The 20,362-nt window shown below is 36.6% G+C and overlaps 1 protein-coding gene across 4 annotated transcripts in view; it reads right to left on the bottom strand.

Moving 5' to 3' along the window:
- Window positions 1–1,128: 1,128 nt before the first annotated feature.
- Window positions 1,129–20,362, bottom strand: part of SLC44A5 (solute carrier family 44 member 5) — a 423,585-nt gene continuing 404,351 nt past the window's right edge. For all 4 annotated transcript variants that reach the window (XM_025288440.3, XM_044944837.2, XM_044944838.2 and 1 more), the window contains 7 exons: window positions 19,851–19,945; window positions 13,469–13,572; window positions 11,342–11,415; window positions 10,658–10,728; window positions 10,446–10,534; window positions 8,576–8,660; window positions 1,129–1,995 (listed from right to left, as the gene is read on the bottom strand). In XM_025288440.3, the coding sequence (XP_025144225.1) occupies window positions 1,889–1,995; window positions 8,576–8,660; window positions 10,446–10,534; window positions 10,658–10,728; window positions 11,342–11,415; window positions 13,469–13,572; window positions 19,851–19,945 (625 nt within the window). In that variant the 3' untranslated portion in view covers window positions 1,129–1,888. The remainder of the gene's footprint in view (window positions 1,996–8,575; window positions 8,661–10,445; window positions 10,535–10,657; window positions 10,729–11,341; window positions 11,416–13,468; window positions 13,573–19,850; window positions 19,946–20,362) is intronic.

Here is a 20,362-nt window from a genome sequence, read left to right as displayed (position 1 = left end):
ATGAGATTTGCTTCTTATGAAACTGGCCAAAACCAAAAGAGGGACTGAGAAAACCTTTGGCAAATTAAAAAACTAATTTAGACCATTGTTTGGGTTTAAAAAAAATCAATTTCTTCTCCATTTATCTTTGACTTACTTACTTTGCATGAATTATCAGCTTCAGTTATTTGGTTTGGCAATCAATGCACAGCTAGGAAAAGTGAAAAACCATTTTAAAGATAAATCGAGATTTTAAAAGAAATCAAGATATTTGATACAGAGGAAATCTTGTCCTGGTAGGTGTGTTTTTCTAGCTTAAAGAAATGAAAATGCAGAGAGTTTTTTTCTTATCTAAATCTTTATTAGAAGAAAAAAACAGATTTAAAACAATGAGTAACAACATATCTCAGTAAATATTAAACACTTCAGTTATCAAAGCTATTTAGACAATAGGTCCCTAATATTTCTGCACAGCAGAAGCACATTGGTTACAGAGCTCAGACTGTCATATGCTCATGTGAGTTCGTTTTTGGCATAAAAGAATATCCAAAGTCACAGTTAAATATGATAGTAGATAAACTGCTAGTAACTTACACAGTTGATTCTCAAAGCTTTCACAACTTATCACTGTGTGATTGACATTCCCTTAGGGTGATTGTTTTATGGACTCTTTCTATAACACTGAGTAACCAAGCAAATTCATTGTCTTTCAAGTTAGCAGTACTAATAAAATTATTTAAAACTGAATTAGAAATTATGTTCCTGTTCATATTAGCACAATAAAAAGTAAGTATCGTAAGTAAACAGATTCATTCATATAAAAAGTTAAAGAATGGAAATAACACAGTACACTCATGGACAATAAATCAATTTAAAATGGAACTATTCAGTACACGGTATCTGTGAGCACCCTTTCTAAGGGGGTAAAGTTTCCCTTTGTGATTTCTTAAAGTTTCCCTTTCCAATCTGTGTAAAACACTGATAAATGTAGTCTTATACCTATTTTATTTTCAAAGATCTATCATAGAAAAGATTACATTTTAAATTCCCTTTTAGTAAAAAAACAAACAAACAAACCCAACAAGTGTCCTTTCAGGTTTTTTCTTGCGTGTAGTACACATTCATGAGCGTCCACTAGGCTCAAGGGAAATTGTTTATGCTGCAAAATGCAGTCTATACAGTGAGACTATCAAACAGAGTGAAATGACAAATGGTTTCCAACCAGTAAGCTAAGAGGAAAACAAATGCAAGAAGACTTGTTTTAATCACTAAACATTGCAGGATTTTTTTTTTTAAACAATGTTTGTAAACTTGCCCACAAAAGCTGGGTGATATTAAACAGCCAGTAAGGCACTTTGTCAGAGAGGACGAAGTAGTAAAGGCTGGATGACTGACAGTTTGTTTAATAGGAAACAGTCTATACTTCGAGCAAAATCTGGAGTGGAGTACTCCTTTTACCAATTTACTGTCAAATGGGAGTGGGGAAAACTTTAAAATCTTCTCTTTCACTTTGCTTACCAATTTTCCCTGCAGAAGTCTTTTAGTTGTAATTTAAAAAATATATTAGGAGCTATTACTTTAAATAATGTATCATTTTCAATCTAATATTTAAAACAATATTAACATATTCACTAGCATTTTCAAAACATCCAAGCCATTCTCTTTAAAAATGAATTACCAAACAGAAGATCTTAGTATAAAAAATGTTCCGTGTTATTAACAATTCCCTTGCGACTTCTGATGGCTTCACATATTACAGTATAAGCTTTGGTATAAAACATGCAAATCAAAGCCAACAAGGTCATGAGTACAGGGTTCCACACACAGAGCACTTATGAGAGAAGTGCAGCACAGACGCAGGAGATGAGCCAAAGGTGACGCCGCTGCAGGATGACCCGAGTTTGCACTTCTACTGCTTCTTGGTTTCTGCATTTCGCTTGTTCATAATCTTCATCAGACACTGACTCATGTAATAGGGTTTTTCAGCAGAACCATCGTTTCTTTCTAAATCTTCCACTAGGAGGAAGAATGGCACAGGGTAAATATCAAAGCACAAGTGTAAGAGAAGTAACATCGCCATCTGCTGTATACTTGCTTTACAGCAGTTCAAAATGTTATTTAAAAAAACAGCATAGTTTGGCATCAACGTTACTGTAAACATAACTATGAGAAAACAATCAGCCCTTATTGTTAGGTCAGTAAGATACTATCTCATTCTGTGTACCAGGTCTGATTCTGCCAATAGCACCTGCCTCTCAGCTGCACAATTGAGAGAACAAGTTTTCTCTTCTTTTAGAGAACAAACGTAATTACACAAAAATCAAGAGATATATGAGGAATTTTTAAATTCACCTTCACATTTCTAAAACGTGTTATGTATTGAATTTGCCTTCTAACTTACTGTATTAATTCAAAATTGCTTTTGTGTTTCAAGCAACAATTTAAGCAGTCTAGTTTTCTAAAAAGATTTGTAAATTTTCAGTATATTTCAAATCCTTGAACCGCAAATTTTGAGACATATTGCTCCATTTTCTCCATTTTTTCACTGTTATTTAATTTCTTTCTAAGTGGCTTCCAAATTTTTCTCAAAAACAACACCCATTTTTCTCTAAATATTTCAATTATACAGAGGTAATTAATGAAAAATATTTTTCTAACTAGATTAAGCACATAATATGGGTTAAAACTTCTCTGCTTAGAACTTTCTAATTATTAAAAAATTATTTAGAACTACTGAACCAAACAACATTCCTTTTCCTATGATTTTGCACCCAAGGGTTATATTCTTATAGTCAAGTTTAGAATGTATCTCCATACTCTTCAATGAATACTTTTACTGTGGCGATCCTTCTGGTCTAATCAGCAGGTTCAATGTTAAGCATTTAATACATGGGTCCCATCTAGTACCAAGAATCTAAAAATAGAAATTATGACTGCTAGCAATCTCCAAATGAATCTCCTTTGTCTTTCATAATTTTGTAATTCCTAGAACAGCCAAGAATATAAGTAGAAAATAAGCAACTAATTTCCCACATATTGATTTATGTTTTAAGTTATTTCCCAACTTTTGTGTGCATCAGAATCACTAGAGAACTTTTTAATAATTCACAAGCTGCCCCACATCAAAATACTTACATCAGAGTCTCTTGGGGTGGGGAGCACAGGTAGCAATATTTATAACAAATTCTCAGAGTGATTCTGATACATACACAGAAAATTAAAAATTGTTTTGTTTCATCATTATGAATTTTTCAACTACTCCTAAAAGGGGACTTATTCCTTATAATTTTCAACACTTAAGATAGAGGTAACTATTTGACTAGATTTTTGTTGTGAATCTTGTATTATTTCTTTTTAATTTTTTATTTTAAATTGGAGTATAGCCAATTAACAATGTTGTGATAGGTTCATGCACACAGACGAGGGACTCAGCCATACATATACATGTATCCATTCTCCCCCAAACTCCCCTCTCATCCAGGTATATTATTGAATAAAATAATAATAACAACTATCTAGAAATATAGTTTGTCACTCTTCTCTGAATTATACTTCAAGGAGCATGAGAGTGAAGAAGGCTTTTGCCAAGATAGGAAGCCAAATGATGCTTTTGATTACAATCGTAAAAGAAAGTAAGCCAAGAACAAGATGGGGGCCATATAAGGACCAATATTTTGAAACTCTCCCCTATTCGTTGGCTTCTTGCTATTAAGCTGGTAGGAAGTCAGTGACCCCACACTTCAGGGTTGTTAAATAAATTATTAGTCATGTTAATTTATAACACAATTATACATTTCTAACTCTCTTCTTGGATATATGGATTATATCCAGATCATGCTCCTTTTTGTCAAGACATAAATAATCCTTATACACAAACTTAGTGTAAAAGCCAAAAGGACACTGTTGACCCAGTACTCCTTTGGGGTACATTTTCACACTGTTCGCCATATCTTATGCTCTTGTACACAGGAGATGGATAGACAAGGTATGTGGGTGTCTGATTCATGCTTTGCTCCACCATGCAAAAGACTAAGGCATGGCTGCCAGAGCCTGGTTTGTTGGTCTGGTCAGCAGAGGTGGAAGAATAACTTCCCTCCTGAACCCTTCAAGAAGAGATCTCCTAATCCACAGTATGCCCCTTGTAAAGGTACCAGCTGAGGTACCTATGGAGGGCTAATGTTTCCTTAGGGTAAAATCTGAAGTCTTATCTTGTCTCTTTTTTCACTGAAAGTTAAGCTAAAATTAAACGTTTTATAGAACAAACCCACATGATCTCTTTAATCTAGAAAAACAGGCATGCTCATAAAAGATTTAATCACTCTTCTGAAACACATCCATACCCATTTCCTATATGGTGGGCATAAAGATTCATCTCTATTTGGGTTATAGACAAAGGGTACGAGTTATGTGGCCATTTCAGTTCTGCTCAGAATATTTTCATGGTGGCCTCAGGTTCATATTATTAAAAATGATATTCCAGAACTCAGATTCAACTCTAATTTCATGACAACAAAATGGCCTATGACGGTTCCATGGTAGTTTTTACCTAGTAATGCTCTCTGTGGAACCTGTATAACCTTGGCGTCTATATATTCATTATGGTCTTGAATCACTTACTGAAATATACTTCCCAGGGAACCATTAATATAAGTTTAATCACAGTTTAGGATGCTGTCCACTTGCTTGAACAGTATAAATATAACCATAGCACCACATTTACAAATTTAGTACCATATGCTGGTTAACTATAAATCAACCTGTTTATGGCTAATTGATTATACATTTATAGTGCTTTCAAAAATTTCCTGAATATCTTTTACAAATATACATTTGTAAAAAGAAAGGTTGTCAAAGTGCTGCAATGGAAAACAGCATGCCAAGTTATAAAAGTTTGGAAACACTTTCAGCTATAGACTTTAAGAAAACATGTGACATTTACACCTTGCTCTTCAGTTGGAACCACAGTCTATTAAGTGTCCTAGTTCACAGAGGCTACTGTCATTAACTGCCTGATACCTCAGATGGTACCAGGTTCTTGCTTTTCAGGAATAGGTACTGAAATTTCACATTACTTAAAAGCATCATTTTCCAATACAAATGACCTAATTTACAAAGCTTCTACTTAAAAGTGAATGGCACTGTTTGAAGCTTTTCTACTTTTTCTGCTTCTGGGGAACTAGTTGCTTCTTGTTCAGAATTCCGTGCAGGGTAGGGGTTATGAAGTAGGGTTTTTCTGTTGATCCATCATTTCTTTCCAGATCTTCACCTGTATATGCAGCAGCCAAAGCAGGCAAAAGCAGCAAGCAGCGGCAGAATAATTATATGCATTTTTAGAATTTGGAGAGTTGAACAGGGAAAAACCAGAGAAAGCAGTGTTAGAAAGTCAAATATAAGACAAATTAGTGCAGTTAAGTAGCCAATGCTAGTCAAAGTTAGAAGCTTCAACTTCTGCCAGGAAGCACTAAAACTTTGTAAATCCCACCCACTCCCAAAGAGGTTTATTTTGATAGTTTAAAGGTTAATAAGATCTTTAATGTCCTTTCAAAGGTGTTATCTTTAAATTCTGCAACTGTTCAGTTCATAAAGGTAAACTGCCCTATCCTCTGAGATGAAGCTGAATAAAAAGTGTGGCATGATACATATAGAGAATACTTGAATTTCAGAGTTCAAAGTTGCTCTTAATGGTAATTCACACCCTAATGTTACAGATGAAGAAATTGAGACCCAGGGATGTGAAATGATTCTCCTAAAGTTGAAAGCTCTGGGGCAATCAGGATGAGGTGAGAACCCAGTTTCTAGACACCTACTTCAGATCTCATGCTGCTAACTAAAAGGTGCCCTGTTGTAAATCCTTGCAGTTTGCCCCAGACTACATTCAAAAGCTAATGCAATGTCTTATGACTTTCGTAATATATGAGTTTATATTCCTGCTTTGCTTAATAGGAAGATGATGGGTATTCACTGAGCACACATTTGCTGGGTGGTTGGGGGAAAGGATCAGAATGATGCTGAGAAGCAAGGAGAAGTTTACATAGAATTAAATTTCTTGCAGATACATATAATTCACAACTGATAATATCTCAATAAATATATAAATGCAACTTGATTCTGTTTTTACTAGTATATTAAAATATTATATTATTTTTAGCCTTTATTTATTATGAAATATAAAACCATACAGCATAATCACTTAGTAATATATCTAAGTTATTTTTCACCATACTCTCTTAGGAATGGTTGGATTATTGGTTTATCAGATTTTTACAGTGGACTTCACAGTGACTTTCCTCAGCTACAAAATGAAAAGCTAAGTAGGAAACATCATAGATGCTGAACATTTTTGTTCTTTTTTCCTTAATCATATTTCTATATCACCTATTATATGTTTATATCATTATTACTTTTGAGGAATGGGTAGGAACTACAGTATCAATCACATAATAATGATAATAATCATCTACAAGTATTGTTTTCTCCTATCTTGGGGTCAGAATTCTCATTTCTTTGTAATGTTGAAAGGATGCTACGTTTCTACAAAATAGAGTATTTGCAAGTGGTTCACATTTTTAAACATACCAGTTTTCTGGCAGTCAAGATAATAGGTATAAAGAGGTATGCAGAAAAAACAACAACAACAACAAAAGGTACAGTTCCACACAATCAGAATTTGGTTTGGAATATCATTTAAGGAGAATAGTTTCCAAAGTTAGATGTTGCCCAAAGTAACAGCTGGAGAGGGAAGAGAAACGCAATTTAGTTTCTCTTGTTCTTTATTATCAATGACAAGAATATTGAAGAAAAAAAAAGTTCACGTTCAACACATGATGTTTTGAACAAGGCTGAAATTATACCTGATTTTTAAGAACTTGGCAATATAGATGAGTGGAATATAGTAATATCAACGAGTGCAAAACATTTCTTCATTCTCAAATTTAGAATCCATTGTCAAAATTAAAATCCACAAGACTTGCCAAAGCTTCCAAAGACTGGAAACTGGTAGGTTCTAGACATTTCCTCGGATACATTTTTAGAAAACTTTTCAGTTACAAAAATGGGGAAGACCCCAGTGGGCTCTCCCAGTTTGACTCCCATAATTAGCATTTGAGAGGAAAGCTCTCTGAACATTTGAACGCTTTGTCTCTTCTGTGTCTTAAGCTACCTTATTCCTGTGTTCCTTCTTCTATCTCATACCTGAGCTGAAGTTTGTTCATGTGGTATTTTGTAGATGGCTTTTCCTGACAAACCACTGGGGTGCTAGGAAAAGATTAAACATTCCAGTTCCATTTAGAGCCAAAGAAAGAGCTCACTTGTGCACAAAGTTCTCCTGATTTCTTTGTCCAGTTATTGAAAATTGATTTGTAAATGTTCAGAAAGGAAAAAGATATCCAACCATTTTCTAGAAGATTTTTTCCTTCAATATAACACCCTATGAAATATATATATGTATATGTGTGTGTGTATATATATATATATATATGTATATGTGCGTGTGTGTGTGTGTGTGTGTGTGCGCGCGCATGCGCTTAGTCACTCAGTTGTATCTGACTCCTTATGACACCATGGACTGTAGGCTTCTCTGTCCATGGGATTCTCCAGGCAAGAATACTAGAGTGGGTTGCCATGCCCTGCTCCAGGGGATCTTCCCAACTCAGGGATTGAACCCAGGTGTCCCACATTGCAGGTGGTACACACACACACATACATTATCTCCTATCCTGATCCCAACATGCAGTTGGTACTATGAGTTATACCAAAAAAACCCACTAAACTGTTCATTTTATACAGGTGGATAACTCAATAATGCACTGTAATAGAATGTTTTCTCTGCTTCTCTTAAGAGCAATGTGCCAGAGAAATAATCTCTCAGAGGGTATTAGCTGTAGTGATAACAAGCTCTGTTCTTTCATCTGTTGACCTTACTTTATTTAGGCTGAAGATGACAACAGATCAAGCTCCTGATGGGCACTAGATTCCCCAGGGCTTTTAAGATGAGGTACTAATAGAAAACATACCCATTCTGTGTATGTGAGTAGCACGTGCTCCATAAAGGCACAGTGCAGAAGTCAGTGATGAAAGCCCTAATGAAATATTTTAACAATAAGCATCAGAGTTCATCTAAACATTTCCAAGACATGCCTCTCTATTAATCCTATCTATCTGTCATTGTGTTACCTAGTGTGAATTGGCTCTATGTATCTTTGAAATCATTGCCAGCTTGGCTTTATCAGAAACTATAATGGCTCTCCTCAAGAGTTCCCAAAGCCCAGCCTCAAAGCCCAGTTAAGTCTTCAGTTGTTAATGAAACATAACAGAAGCCAATCATTACTACAAATTTGAAAACATTTTCAGAAATTAAAAATAATTTCATGCTAACACCATGGCATGATGCCTGACTCTCCTGTGCTTTGCAAATATCATCTCTCAGCTGTTAAGTTTTAAAAAGAATCTACCAGACAATGTCTCTTTCCAAATTAACACTGTTTTGCAGTTGCAGCCAGGTCATAGCAAATCCACAGCCAGCTAAAGACATGGGTGTAAACCTTTTCGTCTTTCAGTTATCCACCGAAGAGGGAAAACACATATACTGAAAACTTACAGAAGCAGATGAAAATTGTTTCAATACACATTGCATAGACGCTGAAGAATCCATGTGCAATTATGTAAGATCCAATAATCACTGTCTGTAAATGAGTAGAGAAAAGAATGAAGATATCGTAAATTTGTCCAAAAGAACAATACACAGTTTTAAATGAAATCATGATAAGGATGCTTTGAAGTACTCTTTGATGGAAAAGATTTCAATATAGAAATGTAAAAGATTCAATAATAATGTTTTTGAGTGTATTTGAACTGAGACTTAAACAAAATGTGCTAGATTATCTCCCAGTTTTCTTTTCACTATCCCTAATGCCTACCAAAAGCATCCCAGATCTAGGATCCTGCATACTGACGCAGTAAAGCACAGAGTTTTTTGTTTCATTTTTTCATGGAATAATCCTATTCTTTTAAAAATATTCATTTATTTTTGGCTGTGCTATGTCTTCATTGCTGCATGCGGGCTTTCTCTAGTTGTGGCAAGTGGGGGCTACTCTCTAGCTCTAGTGAGGCTTCTCACTGGGGTGGCTTCTCCTCCTGCAGAGTACAGGTTTTAGGTGCACGAGCTTCCATATTGTGGCTCACGGGCTTGGTTGCCCCGTGGCATGTGGAATCTTTTCAGACCAGGGATTGAACCTGTGTCTCCTGCACTGGCAGGTAGATTTTTTTTTTTTAACCACTGAGCCACCAGGGAGGCCCAACAGGTAGACTCTTAACTACTGGACCACCGGGGAAGTCCAGAGCATAGGAGTTAAAAGCACACACTGCCTAGGTTTAATCACAGCTCAGGCACTCACTCAACAAGTCACTTATCTCTCTGTGCTTCCTGTGGAAGATTGTTGGTGGGGAAGCAGAGAATGTAGCAGTGGTGTTTATGACCATGGATTGAGTGAGTTATCAATAATATACTGTAAAAGATCCCACAGGGTTCCCTTCAGGTCCTCTGCAGTTGCCACATCTATCTCCCAGTTGTTGGGAATGTAGGCAGGCAGCTGATGACTCAGCTGTTTTGCTCCACAGAACTTGCTTTTGCAGGGAACTGCCTCACTCAAGGTTACACCGTCATTCAGAGGGCAACCCTTGGCCAATGGCTGCCTGATGCAGTATGTGGAGGCCTAGCCCCTGTGTCAGAAATTCCTATAATTATGTCTGAGGCTTCAACTGTAATTGTGGCATGGATCAGCTTCTTTTTTTGCCCAGCCCTGTCCTCCTCACTTCCTTTCCAGTGTATCTCCGGAGAGCACTTAGTAATAAGCCCTCTGTTTGCAATCCTGTCTCAGGGGTTGCTTCCAAGGAACCCAAGCTCCACAGCAGAATGAGGCTGGGCACAAAGTAAGACTAATCATGTTAGCTATCATTATTTTTTTTAAATTTTATTTTATTTTTAAACTTTACAAAATTGTATTAGTTTTGCCAAATATCAAAATGAATCCGCCACAGGTATTTCTCCTATTCCTTTTTGGCTTTTTATTTTGCCATCTCTCATAAATCAGAGTCAATATTACCCAGTGTCTATGGAATGAATTGTGTCCCCTCAAAATTCCTACGTGGAAACCTAATCCCCAGTATGATGGCATCTGGGCGTGGGGCCTTTGGGAGGCAATGAGGAAACAAGGATGGAGACCTCGTGAATGGTTAGTGCCCTTATAAGAAAAGATGAGAGAGGATCTCTCTTTCTACCCTGTTAGGATACAGCAAGAAGGTATGCCTTTGCAAATTAGGAAGGAAGCTCTCACTAGGGACTGAATCTGTGGGCACCTTGATCTTGGACTTCTCATCTTCAAAACTGTGAGGAATAAACCCCTGTTGTTTAAGCCACCCAGTCTATGGTATTTTTATTGTATCAGCCCAAACTTACTATCAGCTCTTACCAGCAAAGGTACCCAGTAGTAATTTAAAGATGTTGGTCCTTCTATAATCACTGGGAGTCTTTCGGTGAAAAGCAGGAAGGCCAGGACACCTGGAGCAAAGGAATATAGCTTTTTGTCATAAAGAAGTTTTTCTAAGCACCTGTTAAATTTAAAAAAAACTCTTCATTGTTGTTGTTGTTGTTATTGTTATTATTACTACTACTACTACTTACCTATACAGCCAGCAACTAGAATCTTTCCCAGGATTAGTACAAAGTCTGTCACTCTATCCATAACTGCAATTCTGAGAATCAGAAAAAAAATATATAGTTTTGTGTTTAAGTTAGATTTGTTACTAGAAATTTATGAAAGTAAATAATCCATGAATTCATTTTGATGTGTCTTTGCTGAAATCTTACTTAGCATTTATTAAATGGAAGAAATAAAGGAACCCAGGCATGAAATTCTGACTTATTTATAAGGAAGTAAACAGAAAATGGCATTTTAAGGGCTGTCTGGTGCTATTGGTGGTGTCAGCCTCTCTCACTCTAATTTGAGGACTATAGACACCCTGCATCCTGAGGATGGCTGCACTGGTTCTCTGATTTTGTTCACTCAGACTCTGTCAATTTTGGGAGGAAAGAAAAGTCAGAAACGTGATGATAATGCTTGTGTGGGGAATTTCTTGAGCATAGGGTATAATAAAGATGAGTAAGTGCCAGTGGGTATAAAGGTATAGATGGATGATGGGAGCAACAATTCAAAGACATACAAAGAAATTTAAGGTGTGAAGGAGAAGATTTAAATCTTTTAAAATAAAAGAGAAGATTCATGTCTAATAAAACCACCAACATGTGACGTATAAATGCTCAAAATTCACCAAACCATCCACTGCAATGCTCAACCTGCTTACTTACTTTAAAATATTTCTCATCAGCAGATTGAAAGCATCTCTTGCTGACTTGCAGAAGTTTTTGCCGTATATTGCCATCTGAGGAAGACAGTTGATATTATTCTGATAACTTAACAAGACCAACCGACAATCCAATGACAGGAACATTAATTAATTCTGTCACCCATACAGTTACTCTCATTCATCTTTCCAAACTTTGGGCTCATGGGAGGCTTGGGAACCATGTATCCTCAACTCTGCACAACTCTCAGAGTCATTGACAATAAGGTATATTTCAGTTGCTATTTTCCCTTACGTCCATGCTGCTGCTAAGTCGCTTCAGTCGTGTCCGACTCTGTGCGACCCCATCGACGGCAGCCCACCAGGCTCCCCCGTCCCTGAGATTCTCCAGGCAAGAACACTGGAGTGGGTTGCCATTTCCTTCTCCAATGCAGGAAAGTGAAAAGTGAAAGTGAAGTCGCTCAGTCATGTCTGACTCTCAGCGACACCATGGACTGCAGCCTACCAGGCTCCTCTGTCCATGGGATTTTCCAGGCAAGAGTACTGGAGTAGGGTGCCATTGCCTTCTCCGTTAATTCCATGGGAAATACACAAGTTTAAACAGAGGTTCAGTTCAATCGCTCAGTCGTGTCCAACTCTTCGTGACTCCATGAACCACAGCACGCCAGACCTCCCTGTCCATCACCAACTCCCAGAGTCCACCCAAACCCATGTCCATCGAGTCGGTGATGCCATCCAACCATCTCATCCTCTGTTGTCCCCTTCTCCTCCCACCCTCAATCCTTCCCAGCATCAGGGTCTTTTCAAATGAGTCAGCTCTTTTCAGCAGGTGGCCAAAGTAAACAGAGGTAGGTCTTCTCAAATCCCAGGTCACAGCTTGTCTTTGAAGGGTTTGGCTATGATGTGTTGCTGAATAGGTGAAATGTAGCATTCACATTAAAAATTACTCTCAGGAAACCCTTGCCTTCCAATATACACTTACTTTATTAAGAGGCTCAATAAAATATTCTCACTGGAGTTATATAAATGACTCTTTGAATATCCATAACTACTTGAATCACACCATCAGACCCTATATCACTGTGATAATCAAGTGTTAATAAGGTTGTAATAGCTAAATTTTAGAACAATATTTTTGGATCCCCTATTTTAAAAAAAATCTCTTTAGAAGCCTCCATATTCCTATTGGAAATAAGTAACAAATTCAATTACATTATCAATTTCCACACATTTCAAAATAAGAATCATAAAAAGAAACAGATCCTTCTTTAAAAATGTGTAAATCCCAGAATTAGAATATTTTCTTTTCATTGTGAAATCTAGACTAATCTTCCCTCCCATGAAAGTATGTCAAAGACAAATAATATTATTTTTAATCTAGCACATTTTTTGGAGAAGGCAATGACACCCCACTCCAGTACTCTTGCCTGGAAAATCCCATGGACGGAGGAGCCTGGTGGGCTGCAGACCATGGGGTCGCGAAGAGTCGGACACGACTGAGAGACTTCACTTTCACTTTTCCCTTTCATGCATTGGAGAAGGAAATGGCAACCCACTCCAGTGTTCTTGCCTGGAGAATTCCAGGGATGGGGGAGCCTGGTGGGCCGCCGTCTATGGGGTTGCACAGAGTCGGACACGACTGAAGTGCTTAGCAGCAGCAGCAGCACATTTTTATATTTCTAAGGGAAATAATGGGCTTCCCAGGTGGTGCAGTGGTAAAGAATCTGCCTGCCAATGCAGGAGATACAGGTTTGATCTCTGGGTCAGGAAGATCCCCTGGAGGAGGAAATGGCAACTCACTCCAGTATTCTTGACTGGAGTATTCGATGGACAGAGGAGCCTGGAGGGCTACAGTCGATGGGGTTGCAAAGAGTCAGACACGACTGAGGGTACACACACAGAAGGGAAATAATATTTTCCCTCTCCATAAAGGTATTAAAGGTAATAATGAAGTACAGTTAAGTTACTATCTCAGCTAGGAAAGCATAGCCCTGAATCATGCACTGGATTCACAAATTCTTGTATCAACATGGTGATAAATTCAACTGCTTGATGTACAAGTGCTTTTGAAATGGAAATGTAGACATGCGATTCGGGTTTGCAAAGAAGTTTAGTAAATAAAAATACTTACCATAACATAGGCATTTCTGTTCAAAAACTTTACTGCTTTTTCCAAACACCAGAAACAGCATCTCAGGCAGCATTTTAGGAATTTAGAAATGTTGCTCTGGGCCTCTATGAGAAGGAGATATTTAAACCTATTAATGATTTGTAGACTCTATAAATAAAAATAATAGTAAAATTTTAAATGGGCTTTTTGATTTAACTGTAGTAAAATATATATAAAATTTACCATTTTAACCATTTTTAAGGGTACAACTCAGTAGCATTAAGTACATTCACAGTACTGTGAAACTGCCATCACTATCAATTTCCAGAACTTTTCATCATCTCATAGAAACTCTGGACCCATTAAAACAATAACTCCTCATTCTCCCCTCCTCCAAGTCCCTGGTAACCTCTATCATACTTCTGTCTGTATGAATTTGCCTCTTCTGGATACCTTATATAAGTGGAATCTTACAATATTTAACCTTTTGTGTCTTGCTTATTTCACTTAACATTAAGTTATGAGGATCCACCTATTACATTATTTTTAGAGCTGAATAATATTCTGTTGTACGTATGTATGTGTGTGTGTGTGTGTATATATATATATATATATGTACACACACACAAACAATTTTGTTTTTTCTTTTATCTGTTAATGGAAATTTGGGTTCTTTCTATCTTTTGGCTATTGTGAATAATGCTGCTATGAATATTGGTGCCCAGGTATTTATTTGAGTCCCTGCTTTCAACCCTTTTGAGTATATATCTAGAAGTGGAAATGCTGGCAATCATATTTTTAACGTTTTAAAGAATCACCATACTGTTTTCCACAGTGGCAATATGATTTTACATTCCTACCAGCAATACACAGGGGTTCCAATTTATCCTTAACCTACAAACATATTATTTTTCATTTTTTGATAGTAGTCATTTTATTGGGTATGAAGTGGTAGCTCATTATGTTTTTGGTTTGCATTTCCACAATGACTAATATTGAGCATCCTTTCATGTATTTATTCACCACTTATATACTTTCTTCAGAGCGATATCTATGCAAATCATTTTCAGGAGGGACAACGATGGTAACAAGGAGGCTCCTGAACTTCCCTCCTCCCACAGATGCACCAAATGTATAACTACACTGGGAGCTATTTCCTTTGAGAGAAATCCAGAAACAAGCTGAGTGACTCCTTCACATCAGGCAACTAAAAAGATCTAACAGTGAAATTGTAGGAAAGGCTGAGACACACTCACCATAAACCCTACCCCTGGCACAATGCCATACAACCAGGACAATACCCCCAACTCTCAGCTTCTCCCGGAGGAGTAAAGGGTTTGAGCAGCACATCAAGGATTCCAACTTTCAAGATTCCCACCCAAGAGACAGACCCCTAAAACATTTAGCTCTGAAGCCAAAGGGGCTTATGCCCACAAGTTCTATGGGACTATAAAAAACAACTATAGCAATCACAGACACTAGCAAAGAGAAAGCAAGCAAAAATGCCCATCTTCCAGTCTTTTCCTGGGAAGGGACTGAGTGCATACTTTATAACACCCTGCCTAAAAGTTGAATTTCTAATTTGCACACTCTAGATCTACCTGTGGTCCTACAAGGAGCTAGGGGGAGCAGGTCATCAACTTCTCTTTGGAAGGAGCTTGTACACATGCCTGGTGACCCAGCTTTGTGTAGCTCTAGATAGGGCTTGTACTTATGAGTCTCACAGGACTGCAGAAGACAAAGAATCAGGTTTTAAATGGTTAAGGAGTGCCCTACTACCACTAACCTCTACCATGGTTATGTATCCTGGCTGAGTGCTGAGGAAGCAGGCAAAAGCTTCCCTCCTAGTTTCTCCCTGAAATGGGCTTAACTACACACTTTTCCAGCTGATGTCTGAGGGTTTAGCTTCTGATCAGCTTTGTCTAGGCTCTGACTGTGACCCTTCCCTTTGGGACACTGACAGGTCTAGTTACACTTTCAACTACTAAGAGCTACTTAACTATGATGGCTAGGTCAATCACAAAGATTTGAGAGAATAAGAAGCTTGGGCTGGGCTGATTAATGAAGCTCATCTCCTACATGAGACTAGTCTGTCGAATTGGGAAAAATGGCTGCTTTATCTAACGCACAGAAACAAATTCAGAGAGTGAAGGGAAAAAATGAAGAAACAAAGGAATATGTTCCAAATAAACAAACAAGATATATTTCCAAAACTGGCATTTATGAAACAGAGATCATTGACTTACCCAATGCAGAATTCAAAACAATGGTCATAAAGATGCTTATCATGGTCAGGGAGCAATGAATGAACAAAATGAGAATTTCAATAAAGAGATAGAAAATTTCTAAAAATCAAACTGAATTTATAGAGCTCAAAATTACAATAATTGAACTGAAAAATTAAATAAAGGAATTCAACAGCAGACTAGATCTAGTGTAAGAAAGGATCAATGAATTCAAAGACAATGCAGGGGGGTTTATCCAGTTAGAGAAAGCATGAAGTTATAAGAGACTAATGTGACACCATCAAGCAGACCATTATATATATATATATTTTACAGAGGTCCCAGAGGGATAAGAGAAAGCAAAAAGGGGCAGAAAACATATACAAAGAAATAATGACTGAAAATTTCCCTAGCCTGGAGAAACAGACATCCAGATCCAGAAAGTTCAAAGAATACCAATCTAAAGAGATCCACATTGAATCACATAAAGTTAATTTTCAAAAGTCAGGTAAAGGCAGAAGGAAAGAAGGAACTTCTTATATACAAGGAAATCCCCATAAGAATATAAGCATATTTTTCAGCAGAAACTTTGCAGGCCAGAATGAAGTTGAATAATATATTAAAAGTGTCGAAAGGAAAATCTGCCAACCAAGAAACTATCTATGTGGCAAAGTTATCCTTCAATATTGAAGGAGAGGTAAGAGTTTTCCAGACAAACAAAAGCTAAGAGTTCATCACCAGTAGAATAGCCTTACAAGAAATATTAAAGGGAGTTCTTTAAGCTGAAACAAAAGGATGCTAATTAGTAACATGAAAATATATGAAAACATAAAACACAGTAAAGTAAATATAAACTTAAATTCAAAATGCTCTACAATTTTAATGGTAGTAGGTAAATCACTTAGAACTATAGTATAAAGGTTAAAGACAAAGTATTAAAAGGACTTTTTTATGTATAACTAAATAACTTGTTAATGGATCCACAACATAAAAAGATGTAAATTGTGATGCCAAAAACATTGTAGCATAAAATATATGTGCATAGGGGATATAAAAAGGTAGAGATTTTGTATGCATTGCTAATTCACTTGTTATCAGCTATAAGATATTTTAACTATAAGGTATTTAGTTATTATACTGTTGATGTGCTCAGTCGTGGCTGATTCTTTGTAATCCCATGGACTGTAGCCCTCCAGGTTCCTCTGTCCATGGAATTTTCCAGGCAAGAATACTGGAGTGGGTTGCTATTTCCTTCTCCTTTAGTTATTATAACTATAATATATTTTACATAAGCCTTACGATAACCACAAAATAGATACAAGAAAGGAATCAAAAGATACCACTTATAAAATGATAAAATCACAAAGAAAGAGAAGAAAAAACAAAAAACTTTAGAACAGCCAGAAAACAGTTAACAAGATAGAAATAAGTAAGTCTATAACTTTCAATAATTACAACTGTAATTATTGTAAATGAACTAAATTTTCCAATCAAAAGACAGAGTGGCTGAATGAAAATTTTTAAAAAGATTCAAGTATATGCTACTTACAGGAGCCTCATTTCACCTTTAAAGACATACTTAGACCAAAAGTGAAATATTAGAAAAAGATTTTTCCATGAAAATGGAAGCCAAAATAAATCAGGTATACCTATATTTGTATCAGTCAAAATAGACTTTAAGCCAAAAGCTGAAACAAGGCACAAAGCTCATTTAGTTCAGTTCAGTTCAGTCTCTCAGTCATGTCCAACTCTCTGCGACCCAATGGACTGCAGCACTCCAGGCCTCCCTGTCCATCACCAACTCCCGGAGTCCACTCAAACTCATGTCCATTGAATCAGTGATGCCATCCAACCATCTCATCCTCTGTCATCCCTTCTCCTCCTGCCTTCAGTCTTTCCCAGCATCAGGGTCTTTTCAAATGAGTCAGTTCTTTGCATCAGGTGGCCAAAGTACTGGAGTTTCAGCTTCAGCATCAGTCCTTCCAATGAATATTCAGGACTGATCTCCTTTAGGATGGACTGGATGGATCTCCTTGCAGCCCAAGGGACTCTCAAGAATCTTCTCCAAAACCACAGTTCTAAAGCATCAGTTTTTTGACACTCAGCTTTCTTTATAATCCAACTCTCACATCCATACATGACTACTAGAAAAACCATAGCCTTGACTAGATGGACCTTCATTGACCAAGTAATGTCTCTGCTTTTTAATATGCTGTCTAGCTTGGTCATAACTTTCCTTCCAAGGAGTAAGCGTCTTTTAATTTCATGGCTGCAATCACCATCTGCAGTGATTCTGGAGCCCCCCAAAATAAAGTCAGCCACTGTTTCCCCACCTATTTGCCATGAACTGATGGGACTGGATGCCATGATCTTAGTTTATTAGGTACATCAATCAATAAAGTATAGTATATATACACAATGGAATATTATTCAGCCATAGAAAAGAAATCTTACATTTGCAATAACATGGATGAACCTGAAGGGCATTATGCTAAGAGAGGTAAGCCAGACAAAAACAAATATGCATGGTATTGCTTATACATGGGGGAAAGATTATAATGCATATAAACTGAATAGAATGGTGGTTATCACATGCTGGGCATGGAAGAAATTGGGAGAGGCTGGTAAACTTTTGGCTAAAAGATGAATAAGGTTTTAGGATATAATGTAAAACATGACTACAGTTGATAATACTGTATTGTATATTGAAATTTTCTTTTCTTTTTTTTTTAAATTTTATTTTATTTTTAAACTTGACATAATTGTATTAGTTTTGCCAAATATCAAAATGAAATTTTCTAGGAGAGTAGAACCTAAGCATTCTCACCCAAAAAAGGAATAAATGTCCCACCTTAAATGTGGGGATCCTTTCACAATGTATATATCCATTAAATCATCATTTGTACACTTAAAAAAAACAATTTTATTTGTCAGTTATACCTCAAGCTGAGAAAAATTTACTTAAAAAATCCTTTGCCCATATTGAATTAGGTTGTTTATTTTTGAGTTGTGGGAGTTATTTATACATTCTAAATATTAGTTGCTTATCTGGTATATGACTTGCAAGTATTTTCTCCCATTCTGTGGGGTGTCTTTTTACTTTCTGGATAGTGTCCTTTGATGTACAGGCATTTAAAAAATATTGATGAAGTGTAATTTATCTGTTTTTTCTTTTGTTCCCTGTGTTTTTAGTATCATATCTAAGAAATCATCATTAAATCCAATGTTAAGAAGATTTATTCCTATGCTTTCTTCTGAGACTTTTATTATAGTTTTGGCTTTTATGTTTGTCTTTGATCCATTTTGAGTTAATTCATGTATGTGGTGTAAGGCAAGGGTTCATTCTTTTGCATGGAGATATCCAGTTTTGTAACATTAGTTGAAAGAAACTCTCCCACATTGAATAGTCTTTTTGTGAGCATTTATTTTAGGGCTCTCTAGTCTATCTCAGATCTGTATGTCCATCGTTATACCAGTGCCACACTGTATTGATTACTGTAGGTTTGTATTTAGTTTTGAAATCAGGACCTGTATGTTTTCCAACTTTGTTGTTCTGTTTCAAGATTTTGACAATTAATAATAAGATCTTTTAAAGTACATTCTAAACAGCTTATGTTTTTGTAAACTGTATGTGTCATGTATAAGCAAATGACATCCACAATTCATATTTTAAGCCTATGCTGTCTTGAGCTCTAGACTTAGAACTGCCTGACATCCCCACCATGCTTCTCAATAGTAACCTGTCAAAAACACAAATTTTAATCTCTTCTTTGAATTGTGTTCCTTCTGGCTTCCATAATTTAGTAAGTAACATCATACACTTTTGGAGAAGGAATTGGCAACCCACTCTAGTATTCTTGCCTGGAGAATCCCATGGACAGAGGAGCCTGGTAGGCTACAGTCCATGGGGTCACAAAGAGTCGGACACAACTGAGTGGTTTTCAGTATCACATGCTTTTTCTCTTTTCTTTACCATTGCTCCTATCCCTACCCCCACCATATTCAATCCTTCAACAAGTCCTGTTGGCTTTTCCTTCTAAACCTCTTCCCAATCTGACCACATCCATCCCTATTACTATATCCAAGTTACAGTAATTATGTTCCCCCAACCCCTGATCCAGTCTACTCTATTCACAGAAGTCAGGAAGTCTGGGAAAAGATGAATTCTAGAATCTTACCTTGAAGACGTTTGTCCAAGTATTCTAGGATTAATCTGAACATTTGAATTATTGCAAGAATTAAAGATCCAAATGCTAGGGATCCTGTGTGATATCTGGACAAAGATAAAATGAGAATAAAAGTAAAAATATTTTTACTAAGAACTAAAAGGATGTTAGTTGATTTTTAGTGGTAAAAGGGTTGATAGAAAAGAACTTCTACTCTTTTATTTAGATCGACAAAGGTCTCCATAGAGGCCTTTAAACCATATATATCCATTTTGTACTTCATCTACAAAAATGATACCAATAGCCTATCATTTTATATTGATTTTATGTTTGAGCTGAGCAATGAAGAAAGACAAGTTCATCCTTAATCTTTAATTTAGTGATCTCCCCTACTTCTTTGCTCCAGTAACCTTTAAGAAGGATTGGCCTGGGTAGGGGTTAAAAATAAAATGATGGCTATAAAACCAAACAAAGCCAATGGACATTCATGAATCTTGAATTATACCTTTGACCTCAAGTACTTT

The sequence above is a fragment of the Bubalus bubalis genome, chromosome 6 (assembly GCF_019923935.1).
Source record: "Bubalus bubalis isolate 160015118507 breed Murrah chromosome 6, NDDB_SH_1, whole genome shotgun sequence".
NCBI classification, from domain to species: domain Eukaryota; kingdom Metazoa; phylum Chordata; class Mammalia; order Artiodactyla; family Bovidae; genus Bubalus; species Bubalus bubalis.
Note: the sequence above shows the minus strand (reverse complement) of the source record. Positions and strands in the feature narration are given on the sequence as shown.